Here is a 20476-nt window from a genome sequence, read left to right on the forward strand (position 1 = left end):
GGACTAGTTTGTTTTTCATATAATTAAATTAATGAGGATTTGAATCTTCTAATTTACTGCAGTCTTGACATAAGATGACATCTTGACATTCACAACATGGAGACTGTTAAAAGGAGGTTACTCAGGCTACATCATTTGATCAGTCTAATGCACTACTACTGATGTAAACATTTGTCTTCTTTGTTTATTTTATAGAAATATGTTCATTTTAGCATTCAGGATTACACCTTCTTGGCATTACTGGTATAATCAGACCATCACTCCTTACCTGCTGGTGGTTAAGAACATACATGAAAATAGTCACTTCCAGGAAAGGAAACAGTTGGGTTTCCCTGAAGTGCCCCTAATCTCCACTGCATCTGGCCTCAGCTCACACATATTTACATGTGTGCGCGCACACACACACACACACACACACACACACACACACACACACACACACACACACACACACACACACACACACACACACACACACACAGCAAAGTATCCACACCAAACGTATCTCCTTCAGGGGGCAGTGCTAACCCCATCACATTAGTGTTTGGGTGTGTGTGGAGACTTATAAAGGATGTTCATAAATGCTCATTGGACCCCAATGGACCACACTGGGGACATGATACGTGTACTTCTGTACTACGGATACTAAACGATTTTATAATATTGAATAGGCTAAATATATCGGCTATGATAACATTTAAAAATAAATGCACACATTTTACTTCCCACACTGACTGAACATATACTGAGCCAGAACTGCACCAGTTGACTCAGTGTTTGACACTGTAACCTCTTTTTTCTTCCATGGTAACCACAACAGAAGACCCCTGAAATTAGTACTTTTTAACCTTCTATGTTTCAAGCCATAAGACTGAATTTCCAGGAAGACAAGAGATACCGCCACCTGCAACCTAATTGTTACTATGACAACTATGACAGCTCCTCATTCCACATCAAGGTAGGAGGTCTCATGTGGCCTGCACTGAGAGCTGGTGGGTGGCGATTTCACCTCTCAAACAGTGCGTTTCATCCAAACATAGCAAAGAGACACATTCCATTCTTCTTGCAACAAAACATGACAAGGTTAGTGCCCACTTAGTGTTTTAAGAGTGAGTCACAGAGCGAGACAGAGTACGTGTGTGAGACAGAGAGGCGGCAGAAGGGAAAAGGGAGAGCTAGTCTGAGCTGCAAAGGCTGTCCAATGACAGCAGTTGAAGGTTCTCCTCAGTTTGGATGGCTACTTATCACAGGCTCAAATACACAAACTTTTTATTATACCATTTATCAGAACTAATGTCACTGGTAGGCATCTCTCAGCTGAATGAGATCTACAGCTAACTAGAATTATCTCAGTTTCTTGACCCACTGCTGAGCTTTCACCGCAGTGTCTCACTACCTGGCTCTGGTTTTCACACAGCTGAGATGACGCCAATATAACAAAAGGCGTTTTACTGAAGATGGTGATACACAAGAAAGTCAGGCATATGAGAGGAAGTGACAACCACAGACAACCAATTTTTGACAAGACCCACAATAACACAACAGACATAACGAGCTTAAAACTGAATTGACCAGACTAATGATCAATGATGTTTATATGTTGTTAACAAAAAAAAAATATGTTTTTTGAATGAAAGTTGGCTAACATGGTATTATTTAAATTATGCAAATACTAACTTCAAAACATGACTTTTTTCAAATGTTCATTATACTACATGTTTTCCTCAGCATCCTCTTATGCAATAGATGCATCCCTTTAAAGATAACTGTGTAAGAATCAGATTAACTCAAGTGCTAAATGTGCATCCACAATCGTTCCCCCCGGGTTGTCCTCCTGGAAAGTTCAAGTCAAGACAAATTTATTTAATATTAATATTTATTTAATATTGCATGTGACAGCATGTGACAGTAGCAAGCTAAAGGTGATAGTTGAAAAGCAAAACTCCCTAAGCATGAGGAATAAACCTTGAAAGGAACCAAGACTCAAAGGGGGATTCCATCCTCCTCTGGTTAACACCAGACAGCACACCAGGAAAAAATTTTAATAAAAAACTACATAAGCAAAATAAGCAATAGGAGTCTATTCTGGGTTTGATGAGTGCAAGTGTGTCCAAAACCAATATGGTACAGGAACAACTCAGAAACAGCTGCCCAATACTCAGCCCAGCAGATTCCAGTAATCTGAAAGAGAGGACAGCTTATTAGGCATGGTCAAATACTACAGTGTGTAAAATATGGGTATATAACGAGCAAGCGTGGACTATATATAATATAGCAGATCCAGCTATAGTAGCACAGGTAAAAGGGCCGTGGGCTCCCTGGAAAAACAGCACTCTGCCGCCCCCAGTCAACAAACTTGAGTGACAAAAAAACATTGACATGACTGCATCGCAACATTCGTGTTTACCATGAATCTCAAACCCCATGAACTCCCAGATCTACACCTTTACCCAAGATAAGCATATAACAATATGCCTGACTAATCAAATAGGTTTCCAGTGTAGCCTTAAATATTGAGATTGTATCAGAGTCCTGAACATTAACAAGAAGATTATTCCAGCTGCTAATAAAGAGCCTGCAGTTTTTAAATTAATCAGACCTGATGGATCATAAAAGCGTAAGAGTTTGCTAAGGTACTTTGGGGCAAGACCATTCAGTGCTTTTAGATCATTAGCCTGGGATAATAACCTATAAAGTCATATGAGCTAATGCTCATAGCCTGAGCATAACTTTGGACAACCAGTTGTCATTCTCAACTCATGATCTTGAACCCTGATCTTGGCTTGGCCTACTAAAAGAACTTGTAGTCCTTAACTTTTTAAATTTTTTACATAAATTTTACATTAATTTGCTTCCCATATGATTGTCTGGATATATTTAGTTTGTGCTACATTCTTAACAGTTTAGTTAGCACAAGTGCATTTACAGTATTTATTTATGTTAAAAACATCCACGTAACACCTGCCCTTTTGTTAATAGAAGCTATAAAAACATCTTTATTTCCTTCCCAGCTAGGGATCGGCAGTCTAAACTTCCTCCATATCAAAATTCCACTCTATGGGAAACAAGTTGGATCTTAAAGGAAGGCCACTTTTTGCAAATGTGGTTTGTGAACATTTTTTAATGTCACCCTCTTGATTCTTTAAACTAGCAGGACACCTACCCGTTTTCTTCTGAAGACGAGACCTTTGAACTCTGGGCAGATGAAGAATTGTGGACCTACAGATGTGGCATGATGATATTGTTGCTGATTTTATAGAATGAGAAATTAGTTGTGTCCCATTGCAGAGACTTCTTTTCCACTCTGACGACATCATGGATAGCTGGAGTTGTCGATGCCAAAATGCAGACAAAACACTAAGCCCTTGTGCAGTTTTGAGAATATAAAAATCTGGAAAGTAATCAGTGCAACACAACAGATTAGAAGAAACAAATGGAAATCTGGACAAGAGTACAATTACAGACAATGGCTACAGCCATACTTGTATCCAAGAAAAGAACTTCAAGATTCAACTACGAAAATGATGGTGCCCAAAGGGAGTTAAAGGTGGGTCAAAGTGAAATCACATCCAACTGCTGTATGTAGAATAATTTATTGCAGTTCTTTAATGTCTTTTGGTAAAGGAATCATAATAGATTAAAAGCAAATTGCAATTTACACAGCATACAAACAAACATTTGACACATTTTTGTTGTTTTTCTTTTCTGCTTAGGGATAAGTTTACATTAGAGTGAAAATACTGCAAGTTCACGCAAATGACTGTATTGCTTTTAATATTATGTTTTACAAAATCTGCCAGCTTTTTACTACAAACAACTCTTCCAGAGAGAAATACTTGTCCATAGCATTCTTGCATTATCACCTGACCATATGTACACCCTTTCTATGTGCTACTGTTTAAGAAGTGGAAAAAATTCAAATGTCAGTTCCCATCTTTACTGCTGAATAATGTTAATTGAAATAAATTAGTCAATTATTTAAAAAATAAATTACTTATTGCAGATCACAATTAAATTTGATTTCAGACTTATGTGCCCCCAGAACATGTTGTAGGGTATAATTCTTGTATGATTTAACATATTTAACCAATTCTTGTCATCAGCATCTCATGAGGGTAAGAATTACATGAACAATGGGGAAAGAAGTGATCATAAAAAGGTAGCTGACAGCCCAATTCCCCCAAAAGGCTACTGACTCAGATACACACTGCAAACCCAGTTACATCTGAACAAATCTGGTATTTCTGGTGTGTATTCCAGCAGATGGGTTTTTTTTGGCTTTTGTGCGGATTAATCGCACAAGCCGAGCGGGTTACCCTTTGTTTTTTTGTTTTGTTTTTTTTATTTAACAAGAGTATAAAATCTAAAAAAACAAACAAAACAAAACAAAACAAAACAACCCCCCTCCCCCCACTGGTGATTATGGGTTCAAGCGGCAGTTGGGTTTAACACCTCAGTACAGAGTTGACCCACACTGTACTAGTCAAGCCTGCCATCACGCACCAATGCGCTGCAATTCGGTGCTCATCCTGGGCACACCGTCTCCCCCTGCTTTCCCCATCTTGCCTAGCCATCTTATTACACAGCCTGATGGCAGCTGCCTGGGAGGAAGAAGAACATTCTAATGTGTCAACGGACTGGAGGTGCTCACAGGATTAGAGTTTGAAAATGTCCTCGGCCTGAAGCCAAGACCCTGAACGAGAGGTGTCCGGATTCCTGGAGAGACGTGCTAACCCAAATTTAGTGTTAACAAACCAGAGCTGTCTGGAATAATTCAGCAAGGAGGAACACAAAACTAAACTAAATCTAAAACACTAAGCCCTAAACTGTTTGACACAGTGGGTCTCCAGATGAAAATTCCTGCACAACAAAACCTTGATTTTACCTCTGAACCTTTCTTAGGGAGCATAGGCTCTGACGGGGGAAATCAGGAATTCTGTGCAGTTTGCACTGCAGCCCCTCTTATGCCTTGTGAATTCAGTGCCAACTGAATACAAACCTGTGTTCACTTACAACCTTGAGGGAGTGTGGAGATGACTCAAAGGACTTTACACAAGCTACTGTTGAAGTGCAACTGCATGTTCAGTCAGAGTGAGAGTCCTCCAGAAGACAGCACCGCCGGACAGACCCAAACGTCTCTGTACATTCCTCAGTGTTAAGACTGGTAAAAACAAGTGGGCAGTTTCTCGCCCATTTGGACATATTTATAAAAACAGATCTGCTCTCCTCCTCCTCTCACATCAGTCGCGCGTGCGCACAGACTGACAGACAGACAGACACACACACACACACACACACACACACACACACACAGTCCAAACCTACTCATTCACTCTTGTAGACACATTTCTGACTCAAAACTGCTTACAGATGTAGCACCATGGCAGAAAAAAAACCCCTAACAAAACAATGGTGCTCAGACAAAAAACAAAGCTGTGCTTTGAAGGACACTCCCAACAAATGACGCCATTGTACACATGAGTGCTCCAGTGTTCTCAAAGAAAGAATGCTGCTTTCTAGAATGTTCTTAAACAGTAGGCGCCGAATGATTTCCCCGCTGTGAGTTAACCAAGATGAGGTGACAGGATCTCAAAAAGGAGCTGATCCGCTTAGTCTATTTCAGTCTCCTGCTCCACGTCTGGGCAGTGCTCGGAGTCACACAGGGGAATGGGATCGGCAGACTTGTTCGCTTCCAGAGGCCTGGGTTCGTCTTCTGACTCTTCTCGCTCTCTGATACACGTGCCAGGCGGGCTGACCTCTGCTGCCTCGGAGTCAGAGGAAGGCTCATCCTCTTTCAATATCGTAGTGACCTCTTCCTCCTCCTCCTCGTCCACTTGCACAATGGATGTCTCTGAGCCTGTATCCTCCAGGGACAGGCCTGCAGCTGCGGATCTGAGGGGACGCAGGTGGGGCGGGTCGGTGGGGGGTAACAGGGTGAGGGAGTCCACACTAAGCGCGTCGCCATCCGCGTCTGACAGCAATGAGATGGTGGGTTGGGCGGTAGGGGTCAGGCTCGGGGCCAGGGCTGGGCACAGGGCTGTAAGAGGAAGAGCAGGACTGGTGAGAGCTTGACACACCCCTATGAAAATGCAGCTTCATCTGTTCACACCAGCACAGTAGAGGGGAGGGGAGAGGAGGGTGCTTGTGGAGCTATGAGGTAGCCCTGATGCAGAGGGAGGTACTACTGGCTACTGCATCCTTGTTGTTACTGGAATTCAGTTTTTTTTCAAAGGGGCATTATATAAATCTACACATATTTATGTCAAAGCTTAGCCCAAACATGTTTGGTGAACAAAGTTCACTTCTTTAGTTTTGAAGCATTGATGCTAAACTAACAGGTAATGGAAGCTGATGACCACCATTTTACATCAGTGAATCTGAATGGCAAACATGTTCTCACTGTAGACTGTGACTGAGGTAAGTGAAAAACGTATGTAAAACATTACTGCTAATGTGGTTAAATACTAAAATGAATTTATGAAATGTCAACTATAAAACGAATATCTGGATTATTTGGCTTGACAACTTGGCAACTAACATCAGCTATCTAGATAAGGGTTAACCAGATAAATCAGTTTTGTGGCTGATTTGGTAACTTTCTGAACAGGTGACTTGCAAATCATTGATAGTTTTCAGGAAAAGATTGTGAAGTATTAAAAGCACTCACACATACTCTAAAATACTTCCAGTGACTTGCTGCTCTCCAATAATCAGCCAATCAACATACTCAACTCACCAGAAGATCTCGACAAGTCACACAGTGATTGATGGGTAGACTGCATTGCGATAAACTGTCACTACTCCCTGGGCAGTCGGAAATTCCTTTTGAATTCAACCATTTCACTCTCTGTGGTTTGGAATCTACCTTAAAATGGTCAAATTCCTTATGTAGTCCACTTCGTAGGAAACTTCTAGGGCACTTGGAATGCGCCCAATACTCACTAAGAGTGCTGTGGATTCTGAAAGTACACTGGCCCTTCATATAATTTCCTTAAGGTGGTGAGATTTAAGACGGTGCATTCAATGTGGTTGGCTATGCTCTGATTCCAACCACAATGCACATCAAACTATCAAAACAAAACGCATATTATGAATTGAGAGACCCCTGCCTGTCTTGATTTAACCAGTTGCACAGCTATAGTGATCCAAAAGGCAGTTAGTAGCAATGTCAGAATCAGGTCTGTATGCTTTAAGGGGCAAAAACTTTAGCATCTACTGCCTTTAAAGATGGATAAAAACTATGCACAGTATGTTTAAAGCAGACGATAAGTTTTGAATTGAAAAACATGCTATGTATGATTCATGATAAGATGAGGTCTTACTGTAGAAGGGGATGTGAGTGCAGTGTGAGAGAGGGTGGGCTGACCAAACAATGACCTAATATGGGGTGGGTGGGGAACATGGCACCATCATCCATCTTTGCAGCCGTCTGCTGAACTCTTCCTCTTAGTAAAGGGAAAGGGAGTGTTGGACAGCACTCTGGATGATGCTCTCAATCAGTTTGTTTATGGCTAATTGTGGAGGTGAGAGCATTACACCAAAAAGAAAAAAAAAAACCCCTAGGTCTGAATTAATCAACCGCCTCCAGCTCAGAGCCCGAAATCTGTAGGAGACTTTAGAAAAGCCACAACATGCTGACTTATCTCTTCAAATGACACCAAAGGTTCCATCCAGGGCTTCTGTGGTGAAAAGATGCTGAAAGGCTTTCAGATTTTTCCACAACCACACTTCTCGACCACCAGCCATTTTCTTACAGTTGAACAGGCGGCAATGGCCCCTTTAGTGCTGGCCCACGCTCCCGTTAACCACACGCCCTAGATGCCTTTGTGGGCACCTAGGATGAATCTAAGCCAGTCAAGGCTGCCCCATCTCCTGGGCCAATCACAGATGGGGCCTCTTCTAAAAAGCTTTGGGCTCTATCTGGAACAACACAGGACATTCCACATCTTTTGGCACACTGCCGTAAAACAATGTGCCTGTGGAGTTCTGAGAAATAAAGATGAGCTCAGCAGGAAGAGGGTCCTGAACTCCACAATTCCAGTTCGAGTGTTATCTCAAGGTGACTGAACCACACTCAGTATCAGACATCTGATAAAGCATTAAACTCTGGCTGTATGTGATCCATTTGTGCATGGGCTTTAGAAGGGTTTGTTTGTATAAAGAATAAAAGACAGTACGTGACCATTCCCTTCAGATTTTGGCAGAGTGACCACATAGCACTAGATCAAGTGAGACATGCTGTTAACAAACATAGTTGGGGTTGGAAACTGCAAATGCGCCAATATCTGAATGTGTGCCAACAAGTCTAAGGGTAGTAACAGACAACACGATTTAGACCTACATCATCATGAATCACAATCACATGCATTCTGGGCCAGGTGAAAGTAATCAGATATACAATCTTAAGATATAATTTTTTTCTATTAATTTAATAAATTCTAGTAATATAACAAAGTTTATATATTAAAGTTGTGCAATTAATATTACCATTTGCTTTTTGTGGTGATTTTTGGGTGAGAGAGCTCTGTGAGATGGATGAGATAGATTCATGCATTATTTACAACTGAGGGCAGATTTTAAAAATCTTTATATAATCTTAGGTCAGTAATTCTTAATCCTAGCCCAGGGGCACTTGCTGTATTTTCTTGCCACTAACATAGCTGTTGTAACTCATCAATTATTTAGCAAGGCATCTATATGTTGAATGGGAGCAGAACACATACCTGAAAAAAAGTCTGCCTTTGTGTTGTGAATTATCTGTATTAAGCACTGCAAAATGAAACTTGCTTTGGCATGTAACGCAAACATATTTGTGTGTACATGCCAAAGCATTAAGGATTTGTCCTCTTCAATGGCAAGGCATTTTAATGCTAAAGAACACTGCATTAACAACATGTGTGTTTATGTTGCAAGTTGTTGCTCTGGCAGCAAGGACATTAGGACACTCAATGAAAACTTTCTCAAAGCTTTAGAACACTTTCAAAACGTCAGAACCCCACTGAATGAATGTTGTTTTAAACATCTATGTCCTATAATTTCAGAAGCGCTTTGCTTACACATCTGAAGAACCTGTGAAACGCCCTGTGTACTACAAGGCAATTATGATCTCTACAGCTCTTGCTGTCTCACGACAGACACACAAATAATGTCCTCTTCATTAGAGATGTGTGAACCTGGAATGCAGCATAAAATCAGGTGAGCATGTTTTCCACAGATCAGTTTCAGTCTACATCCACATTAGAATGGGAAAAGTGAGCTGAATGACTGAAGGAGACAGGGTCTTAAGTGCTAGTCTAGCCAGGGCCTGTATTTCATAAACTGCCAAGCTTGTGGGGTTTTCTCATGTAATGCAGTTGAGAGTATTCTGGCATGATTGAGGAAAAACACCCAGTGAAAGGGAATCCTGTGGACATAAACAATGTGTCAATGAAAGGGATCAGAGGAGGATGTCAAGAATTGTTGTGAAAAACAGGCGGTACACAAGCAAGGAAACCGCTGCCGGATACAACGCTAGTCCGCCAACTAACATGTCTGAATACACAACTCGTTGCCCCTTGGCATGGATGGGCTATAACAGCAGACAACCAGTTTGCGTGACATTGCTGTCTAAGGAAAAACAGGCAAAACTCCAGGGGGCAAAAATGCATAAAAATTGGATCACTGAACAGTGGACAAGCATCACCCGGTCAGATGAATCCAGATATCTGTGGCGCCATGCTGATGGGAGGGTCAGAATTTGATGCAAGCAGCATGAATCGAAGAGGCCTTCCTGTCATGTGTCAACAGTTCAGGCTGGTGGAGTAATGGTGGAGGGAATGCTGTCTCGGTACACCCTGGGCCCTCTGATGCCTCTAGATGGACGTTTAGACAGTAGGGCTTACCTAAGCATTTTGCCTAAGATTTGTGGCCAACCAAGTTCATCTCTTGATGGCAGCTGTGTACCCAATGGCAGAAGGACAATTTCAGCAGGACAGTGCGCCACGGCACAAGGGTGATTTAGTCATGGATTAGTTCCAGGAATGTAACTCAGAATTTTCCTTGCTTCCCTGGCCTTCACAGACCACAGATTTTAATCCTATACAGCATCACTGGGGAGAGTTTGAACGGGCTGTTCAGAGCATGTTAGTACCTCCATCTAAATTGTGGCAACTGCGAAAAGCTGTCATGTCCACACGGGCCAAGATTCCTGAAGAATAATTAACATTTAGTGAAATCTATGCCATGACAAATTATTGCTGTTCTGAAGACCAAAAGGAAGTCCAATGAGCTACTAGATGGGTGTCTCTAATAAGTGGCCATTCATTTTGTGAGTATGTGTAGATTTCAAAATTACACAAGGTACCAAGGTACACAAAGTTTCCAAAGAAACATTTTGGATCTGTGTGCGTGCATATCCTGTTTCTCTGGAAACCTTACATACTTCACAGCATGCTTGTGAGAGATGTGTGTGTGTTTATGTTTTTATATACATACCCAGAGAAACAGGACATTTCAGCGTTTCAGACATAGGTCCTTCATCAGCTGTGCAAGCAAAGCGCGTCTGAATTTGTAGGCAAATGATAAATCTTCCTCCCACAAATTCTGAAGCACTGTGCCTGCATAGCTGATGAAGGACCCATGTCCAAAACGTCCTGTTTCTCTAGAAACTTTGGGTACGTACGAACAATTATGAATATCTCTGCATCTTTTACCAAAGTACAGTTACTCACCTGGAATGTTCCTTGGATACCTTCCCACCCCAAAAGAAATTAAGCAACCACTGCAAAATTTTTCTGGTTTTAGCATTTATCTGGGTTTGTGTAAAATGAACTTTTTTGTTTTATTCCAAAAACTACCGACAATTTTTCCATAATCCAAATAAAATACTGGCATTTTGAGCATTTATTTGCAGAAAATGACAACTGGTCTGAATGACAAAATAAATGAAGTGTTTTCAGACCATGAATAGTGCAAATAAATAGTTAATATTAATTTTTCAACAACACAATACTAGCTAATGTTGTAACTTAGGATGAGTAGTTGGTGGAATAACTTTCCTGCATCTTGGCATGCTCTCTACCAGTCTTTCACATTGCTCATTAAGATCTCAGGTGATCGTCTCAGGTGATCACCCAATCAGTACCTGATCAAGTAGAATGAGGCACACCTGTTTTCGAATTCAACAAAGAAGCGCATGGACTGGTTGTCATACGTGTGTAGAGTTAGAGATGTATGTGTATGTGTCTCATGTCAAACATGCCAAAGCAAGTTCCATCTGGCAGTCTTCAGTGCAGACAATTCATGACACAAAGGCAGACTGTTTCATAGGGCCAGTAAAAGTGGCATTTACGAAGTGTGGCATGTGTCTGCAAGGCAGAAAATGAGACGATTGACTAGCAGATAATAGGATGTCTCAGATCACAGATGCATGTGTGAGTGTGTGTTACCTGAGGGGTTCTGCATGGCAGACTGCACTGATACACTGCTGGAATTGTCAGAGTCACAGCGACCTGACCTGACACTGCCATTGGAGGGTGGGGTGGGGGTGTGCTGGGCTACGTGGGCCACCGCAAAACCTGCAGAAAATACACACAGCACACAGGAAAGCGTGCATGCCACACACACACACACACACACACACACACACACACATTACATTATGTACATTATGCAATACTGTGCATGTACATACACACAGCTCTGTTACACACTTCAGAGATGGGGGCTTGAGATGACAGAGTTGGGACTCGACTCAGCTCAAGTGACTTTTGTGATCTGGAAATATGAGAAGCTCATGACTTGACACTTGAACTGGCTTGAAGAGGGGTGACATGCTGTGAATTGTAATCAGTCCTATTTTTGGTCATAATTCTTTATTCATGGTGTGATCTGTGGCAAAAGTTGTTAATGTAACAATATATTACAAAACTTAATAATGACAGTAAATGTCTGGTTTCAAACTGAAGGAGATCCATTTACATATTCAAAGACTGAGTAACATCAGCTTTCTTTTGCTTCACTGGGTAAAGTCTATGGCTGTCTGCAGCTGTAAAGAGTAGAACACAGGAAGGCCAGTGATGGCTGTTATGGGACATAATGGGCTAAATTAAATTTGTAGGGATATGATGCAGAAAAGATTATTTTCTAAATTCTTTGACTTGTGATGTATTTTACAAGTACCACAATGGTATACAACAAGAACGCAATGGTAAAATGTTTTCCTGATGGTATATTTGTGCATGTAATTTATATAAATGAACAGGTAGATCGCTTGAGGACAGTGGAAAAAATTAAGAAGACCTGAAGCACAAAAATGTTGACTTGCAACACTAAGTCAAAAAATGGAGAATTGGGACTTTATTGTGGCTTCGTTAGTTAGGACCTAATAAGTAATACTTGATATGTGGGGCCCTATATGGGGCTCTTAAAGCATACACACACACAGCCTTCACACACCATTACATAAACACACCACTCAAAGATGTTCCACACAATTTTGCATGTCACAACAACAAAAAACCCACATATCACTCTATTACATGCCATCACACATTTGCAACCTTCATACGTGTCACAGTCGCACATACTGCTGTATATTGCACAGTAATACACTCTGTACTCCATGAATCTCCGTTAACTATAAAACCTTATTCATTCCGCAACCACACACACACACATCTCTGCATTATCAAGAGGCTATGGCAGTTTATCTGTTGCTTAGAAGCAAGAAAGATCTACTTCACCACTATCCCCATTTGATTAAAAAAAAAAAATTACTACATCATGGCATATTCCAAAACCATAATAACAATAATTATAATTAATAAATTATAATAACAATAATACTTATTCACCACCATAGTCTCTAAAAATTCTCCACTTAAACTGGTAACATAGTAAACCAAAAAAACTCCCAAACACACACACACACACACACACACACACACACACACCCACCCATCTACACCTACTTGGATGCACATATCAAGATAGTGGGGTTTCTTTTGTTTTTTTTAAAGGCTGGTGCTTTTTGGCAGTGATTTGGTGTTTGCTGGCAAAAAAATTTGGGTATGTAATAAAGGCTAAGCCCCTGCTGAAATGATTCAGTTGTGGTTCATCACAACATAGACCAGTGACAAGAGACCAGAGCAGATGTATTTAAAGAAGTTCGCCCACATGTACTTAATTCTGGGAACCACAAAAGCTTCTCTCACACACCCACACCCACACAACTAAGGGGACCTTAGAATACTTATGCTCACTTAGCTGAAAAAGATATACATCAATTAAGTTAATATGATAAGCATTTTCATTGGTTGTTATGAAGAATGTGTCTGAACTGTGTGAGAGACATAATGTACAATGACCTCTTCACAGCTATTCATTAAAAAGCTTTAGGAAAACGTCATCAACAGGATGCGTTTTTGTTCTCTGTTCTTGTGAACAGTCATCATAGCTTTCAAGTTGAAATTCCATTTAAAACCAAAAGGTGATGGTTCCATTTGTCTGCAACCGAAAAGAAGAAGAATGAATTCCACATTAGGAAGGAGCATGTGGACCGTACACCGCACCATAGCGGCTGGCCTCTGAGGAAGCAGCGAGTGGTGCAAGGGTGTCAGCTGTGATATGAAACCACAGTCCCTGAACTGCAGAACTGCGCCGGAGAGTCTGAAGGACGCAGAACTATGAAGCAAGTCACCTCGTGAGAGTATGTAAAATGCTCGTCCAGGGCCCTCCAGGAGAAGCGATCACAGTTGCCTTAGTAACCCTGGAGCTATCCAGGTGGGGCAGTCACAGGTGCCTTAGTAACCCTGAGGCAATCCAGGGGGCGCGGTCACAGTTGCCTTAGCAACTCTGCTGTGGGTGTGGGGTTGTCCCACTGCTGAGCAATTAACTGACTGAGAAGGCTGCTCTTCATTAAGTAATATGTAATCAATAGTATTGCAATGGCCTTATAAATAAATAATCAAATAAATAAGTAAATCATACTGTTTTTGAATGAAGAAATATTGAATAAACATAAAAATAAAGGCTACTATAGGTTAAAGACACCTTGTTTGCAGAGGGCCAACTGTAGCCTATTAAACAGGTTTTTTAAAACAGTGTTTTAAGTTTTGATATATACGGTTATGATCTAAATAGCTATTTAATTATTCCATAAGATTATTATTTTAATATCTGGTTCTGTATTACTAAGTGACAGTGATTGAATATTAGCTATTATATTTCTAGTTAATATACATGGAGTTTTAAGGGATGCTTACAAAGGGGCAAAAAAAAGATAAAAATAGTCACAACGAAGATAGAATAGACCACTGTAGAAGCAGCATGATCAAAGGCTTGAATAAATAAATGCTAAATAATAAAACGTTTGTCCTCCCGACCTAGATGTGTGGGCTGCGATGAGTTTTTTTTTTTTTTTTTTTTTGGACCCAGAGGCTGGAGACCAGCTGCACTTAGTTACCTGGAACTTTATCTACAGAAGCAAAGGCGGGACCTCGTCGTGCCTGGTCGTAGAAGCGGAAGGGCAGCTGGGATGCAGAGGCGGAGGTCTGGCCAAAGCCCACCACTTCAGAGGATGGCTGGACGGGAAGATCCAAGAGGGCTGTGGAAGGGATAAACTGCAGCCTCACACACAGGGCTTTTAATCTGCAGTACAACGTACGAGCAACATGCAGATAAAAGCCCTTTAAAGCCATTTTTTACAGCTTCACTGAACACACACACACTTGTCATGAAACACAGCAGCGTTCAGAGAGTAGCTGTAAGGTGTTAAAATCCAATGTATGACTCAAACGTTTACAGCGTAGACAACGCTTTCAGCCACAGCCCGGCCCGCTCACGGGTGGCTCTACTCGCTGGGGTCCCCTGCGAGGGAGCCCCGCTACACCCAGACCAACCGCTGCTGCTGCGCTGTTTTATTGTTTAGGCGGGATTCTGACTGAACACCAAAATCCCACAGAGTAGTTTAGCACCAGTGGCTGCTCAGCCGTACGAGAGGTGTACCTTAAGAGTACAAATGTTTCTATTGAACTACAGGGCATGATGAGGAAGGGGGAAAAAACAAAAACAAAAAACAAAAAACAAATGCCCTCAATTCTACTGAAAATTCCACATTTTTGTCTAAGGGCGATGAGATCTTCGCCGAGGTTCAAGAAGATGAGGGGCATCTCAGATACACACCCACAAACATACAAACAAGCAAAACAAACAAAAACTTAGTCTGAAGGACGAGGACTGACCAGCTATCCTCTGCATCTTCATGCGACGGGCCTGGATGCGGCCCTTGGCCAGTCGTTGCTTGGCGATGATGCAACGAATGTGGTCAGCAAAGATGAAGGAAGCCTGCAGGATGGGCAGAGGCTTGGCATGTGGGTTGGACGTGGGCTTGTGGATGGTGATGTTGAGGGCCCTGCTGTCGTCCTCCACCCCCGACACCTGCATGTCCTACAGCGAAGACGACGACGACGACGACGACAACAATAAGAAGGGAAGCATGTTTTTAAAATCCAGCAGCTCTCCAGATCTGGAGATGCCGGCAGATGTATTGTTTTTCCAACAAAATCCCCATATCAACTTTTCATCTCATTACCCGAGGAAAGAGATGCACCCAATTTGCAACTGCAAATGAAATTATTACTTATAATTTATAAATAAAAGCAATGCCAACCCAAATGGTTGAAGCAAAATCATCACAGTGGCTATCTGCAATATGTAAATATCCCTGAAATTAGATCTGACTACAGTCAATTCATTCTGTAGCCAAAGGTTTATTTACTGTGGACCCAAAACAGAATCTCCTGAAGTTATGTGCATGGGTGTTTTCAAACCCTACAGGCCCAGACATAGCTATACCGCTTTGTATCAGCTGGCCAATTTGGATGGTATTTGGCTTTTTTGGGATACTACTATGGCAATGAAGATACAAATGGTGTCAATATCCCAAAAACATTCCCAAATAAGAGACGAATCGTGTGATGTTAGAGATATACAAGACTGCTAATGGCTGGAGTAGGTTTACTACCAGATAGACCAGATCTGATATCCCAAGATACAATAGGATACAATACAATCCTTGAGCTTGGGGATGGGGAGGTGGAAAATCAAAGCATCTTTATGTACAGGTTGGGGGATGGGTAAGATGGGAGCTGAGACGTACCTGCAAGAGGCCTGCGAACTTGACGACACCCCAGCCCAAGCGCTTGGTGTCCGGTTCCACCAGGCTCATCTGATAGATGTCCACAGCCAGGAATCGCTGTGCCTGAACACCATCCTTACTCACAACCATGCAGGCGATCAGGTCGCTGTTATCTGGGAAGAATAACCACAGCTAACAGTCAGTTCTGATTGGGTAATTATTAGATAAACAAGATATGTTATTATTATTATTATTATATATATATATATATATATATATATATATATATATATATATATATATATATATATATATATATATATATAACTCTAAATGCACACAAAACATTGAATTAAAGGAACAGAATTTTTATGTACAAACTTAGAAACTTTACTCAATAAAAAGATAATCAAAACCTTTTACAGGACATTACAGGTGAGGTGGTGGGGATGTGTGGAGAGAGAGAGAGAGAGATAAAGAGATAGAAAGAGAAAATGAGGGAGAGAATTTGTGTAATTTGTGTTAATGCTTCACAAAAACAATTCCGTGTACTTATGTAATGTTCATGCATATATGACGCCTACAAGTACCACTAATGCACAGCCAATCATCCCAGGAATTTATATAGAGCTAAATTTACTTGCAGTATACTGTTAGGAGACATTTCAAGAATTAAAGAGAACTTGCTTCCAACTTAAACACTGATTCCTGAGAAACCCACAATGAGCAAAGGCTAACTGAGGTAATTAGTTTCCACTTAACTTACTGTGAGGTTAGAAAATGTCAGACATTGGGCCGACATTTAGACAAGATTATGTAGTGAGTCTAACTTTAGCCTAATATCAAACATTTGACAAGCTGGAGTTTTCAAAACACTCCAGTGACTCAAACTAGTGAATGTATCACATCGACCACGGAGGAGAGGGGGAAGAGGCTGAGGGCAAAGCCATGACAGTGCAGTTGTTTTCAGGCAGGCCTACCACTCCATTAACATCTATAATGACACCACCATCACATCTGAGACTGTCTGAGCTCTCAGGCCGGACCGTGGCTTCTCTCTGTACTGCGCTTTCCCAGCTCATGAACGGTCTGGCAGCCAAGAATTACCACAGAAATGGGCAGGCTGATGTTCACATTGACTGGCTAACCTCCGCTCTTGAGCCAGGAGCTCAAGAGCAAGTGAAGCATGATGGAGAGGTTTGTGGAAATAAAACCATAATGCTCGCAGTCACGGAGCTGGCGTTGTTAATAGTCACAAGACAAAACTGTGATGTCATTTTTACAAGGTATCTGGTGGCAGCCGACAGCTGGGCCTTTTCTGAGCACTTCTTTCGTAACATTGACCTTTCAGAAACAGAAACAGAAGGGACTACTTCCTCCTGCATTGTTAACAAAGAACATGATTCTTGTGCAGATGCCAGATGAGCCCTACAGTGCTCTTTGTCAGGCTCGACTAGCTAAAGCGACAGAGCGACTGCGCCTGACCAGAGAGGCTGCTGTGCACATGTGGATATCCCTTTTGAGAAAGGGGAACTATTAACAGGTCTATTTACTGTAAATGCCTTTTTGGGTCTATGTGTAGGCAAGGGTAAACAACCCGTGAATGATGCTAAATTGGTAACCACAGCCAAAGACTGACCAAAAACTGAAAAGAAGTCTAAATGTATATCTATACAAATACACACAGAGAATGAGTGCTTAAAAAGACGCCTGAAAAGGAATAGGATTTCTATAGTCTACAGGCTTTACTCAAAATGATCCCCAACTGAAGCCACTGACAAACATTCAAAGTGCCCACAAAAAAATTTCATAACAGTTAGCCATCATCACCCGTGTCTGTCTGTCTGCCTGATAGAGAGCAACACAAAGCGTCATATCCTGCAAGTCTATAAATAGGGCAGTTGACATCAGCACCATCAGTGTGTGTGTGTGTGTGTGTGTGTGTGTGTGTGTGTGTGTGTGTGTGTGTGCACGCATCTTTGTCTTTTTTATTACACCTGCAGTCGTGCATAGGAGACAGGGCACTTTCTATCTCTTTATTGCTGACCCATTCCTGGATTTGCAATTAGTGAGCATATCAAGGCAAAACTGCCAAAAAACATACGATATAAGCCGCACTGAAGGCAGGGCTGATCTTTTCCAGTTATAGAATTTGGAGATGACTTCTATGATGCTATAAATGCCTGTTTCCGACGCCCTGAACAAAGGTCAACCAAAGTCTTAAATGGCAAGCAAAACAGGATGCTGTATGTGTAGCCATCCCTGCTTGAACCCTAGCTAACATTTTTAAATCAACAGATCTGCGCCAACAGCTGCTTCATACAGGGAAATGAGAGAAAGAAAACCCTTACAACAATGCAGTAATAATTCACTGGGCTTAAGAAAAGTAAAAAGGAGTACCAGTGCCATGTCCCAAAAGGATTCAAAGCCTGCAGGGGCTTCTAGACCCAAACCCCACACCCCTCCAAGGTGTCTGCCCCGACTTAATTGCTGCATGTGGAAAGAGCCATGAAGCAGGAAGCTCCGGCAGGCAGACAGGCAGAGAAGCCGCATCGCGTGTCCTCCCAATGGCTCGTGCGAGTCAAAATGTGGGCAGAGCCACTCCCACACTGGGCATCTGCGTGGGTGCTGCCTGAACAGCCTTACTGTTAGACACGAGGTGTGTGCTGGGAAAGGCCCTGCTCACTGCTCTGCCAGCGCGAGCTCACGCCACTGAAACCCTCTACTGCCCTCTCCTTTCTCCTCTACACCACTGCCCCCTTGAACCTGAAAGAGTGACAGACAGGGCCTTCGTGTGACTTGAGGATTGACAGGTGGTGGGGGAGAACTGGATGGAGCCAAGACTGGAGGATGTCACATGCAAAGTGGTTACATTTTGAGGGTTTGTGTATATGGAGAGATGAAAGAAATGTGGGACGGGGATTGTAATGACTAAGATTGAAATAAGATAAAGTTTTTAAAAATGCTTCAAAGTGAAGGTCCCTGACTGTAAATCACGGAGTGACTATAAGGGCATGTACACATATGTTAAAATAAATATTATGATGATAATAATACCACTGGGTTTATGGCCCTGAGCTTTGACTGGATCACACACTCACTGAGGTCGAGAACATCGTCAGTCTTGATGAGGTCCTCGGGGCGAGTCAGGGGCAGCTGGGTCTCTGGTTCCCCCTGCAGCTGCAGAGACAGCGCACGCAGCATGAAGAAAACGCGGATAGCCTGAAAGGGGGGGAGACGGGGACGACCCCCACACACACACACACACACACACACACACACACACACACACACACACACACACACACACACACACACACACACACACACACACACACACACACACACGAACACTTGTTTTGTAATCATAACATGTAAGACTAAAAATTATATTTTTGCCCTTAAGTGAAGTTCTTAGTACTGATAAGGTCAACTAAGATCAGCAGTTTCCTCCAAACATTTACTTAAGCATAGAGCACTTCTCAAAGCTGCCTTGATTTGGAAATAGTGATGGCCACCAACAAAATAACACCATCTTTTACCTTGTTTGTAGCTTAACCAGCTCACAAGGAGAGAAATGTATTTTAGTTAAAAGTATGTAATTTAACAATGGTTTGAACCCTGTATTTCTACAGTATTCTAGTTCATTTGTATCTTGGACTCTAACCTACTGTACTGGCTAGGATGGATTATATGTTTAAATGACAAAGCACTTTTCTAAGTCACCTTGGATAAGAGCATCTGCCAAATGCCATAAATGTAAATGTTAACTTCCTCTGTAATGCATTTTGATGCATGGAGACAAAATTATGAAAATGATAGTATAGAAGAAGCACATTAGCAGATAAATTCACAGAAAATTTACAAAAAGTTTCTTTCACCAAGCAAAGTGACTGAAATGACAAAATGAAGTGCTGTAATTTTTAATCCAACTCAGCTTTAACCCAGCATTCCTGATACATTCTGAGGAAAACAAATTCTGAGCAAGCCAAATATTACTAGTGAGCTGATTAATAGTCTAATGGTAGAGAGGAATTAAACAAGAGGCAAAACAATAAAGGAGATCTGTAAGATTCCTCTGGAGATGTATTAAGACCCCTGGTTCTTAACATTTCTGAACTGGCTATAAATATAAACACCCCCCCCCCCCCCAAAAAAAACAACAACCCCAAAACAAAACAACCACCTTATTCTATCTAACTATCCCCACAACATGGCTTTATGAAGCATATCTCAGCAAAACCAAATCAAAGCCAGAGTTCTCTGGAAGCTTTTCAAGAGTACTGCACTTTGCTCATGAGTCACTTTATTACTTGATGGAACATTTTCAGAACCCCCCACCCACCCCCCACCCCCAAA

The 20476-nt window shown here is 41.7% G+C and overlaps 1 protein-coding gene across 6 annotated transcripts in view; it reads right to left on the reverse strand.

Moving 5' to 3' along the window:
• Positions 1-1907: 1907 nt before the first annotated feature.
• Positions 1908-20476, reverse strand: part of clec16a (C-type lectin domain containing 16A) — a 45083-nt gene continuing 26514 nt past the window's right edge. For 5 of the 6 annotated variants that reach the window (XM_027002730.3, XM_027002729.3, XM_027002732.3 and 2 more), the window contains 6 exons: positions 19219-19339; positions 16139-16290; positions 15222-15426; positions 14444-14584; positions 11427-11555; positions 3578-6037 (listed from right to left, as the gene is read on the reverse strand). In XM_027002730.3, coding sequence (XP_026858531.3) covers positions 5610-6037; positions 11427-11555; positions 14444-14584; positions 15222-15426; positions 16139-16290; positions 19219-19339 — 1176 coding nt within the window. In that variant the 3' untranslated portion in view covers positions 3578-5609. Of the gene's footprint in view, positions 2182-3163; positions 3392-3577; positions 6038-11426; positions 11556-14443; positions 14585-15221; positions 15427-16138; positions 16291-19218; positions 19340-20476 lie in introns of those variants that run through there. The other variant, XM_081710887.1, reaches the window with a different exon arrangement.

The sequence above is a fragment of the Electrophorus electricus genome, chromosome 3 (assembly GCF_041902795.1).
Source record: "Electrophorus electricus isolate QZ-2024a chromosome 3, ASM4190279v1, whole genome shotgun sequence".
NCBI lineage: Eukaryota > Metazoa > Chordata > Actinopteri > Gymnotiformes > Gymnotidae > Electrophorus > Electrophorus electricus.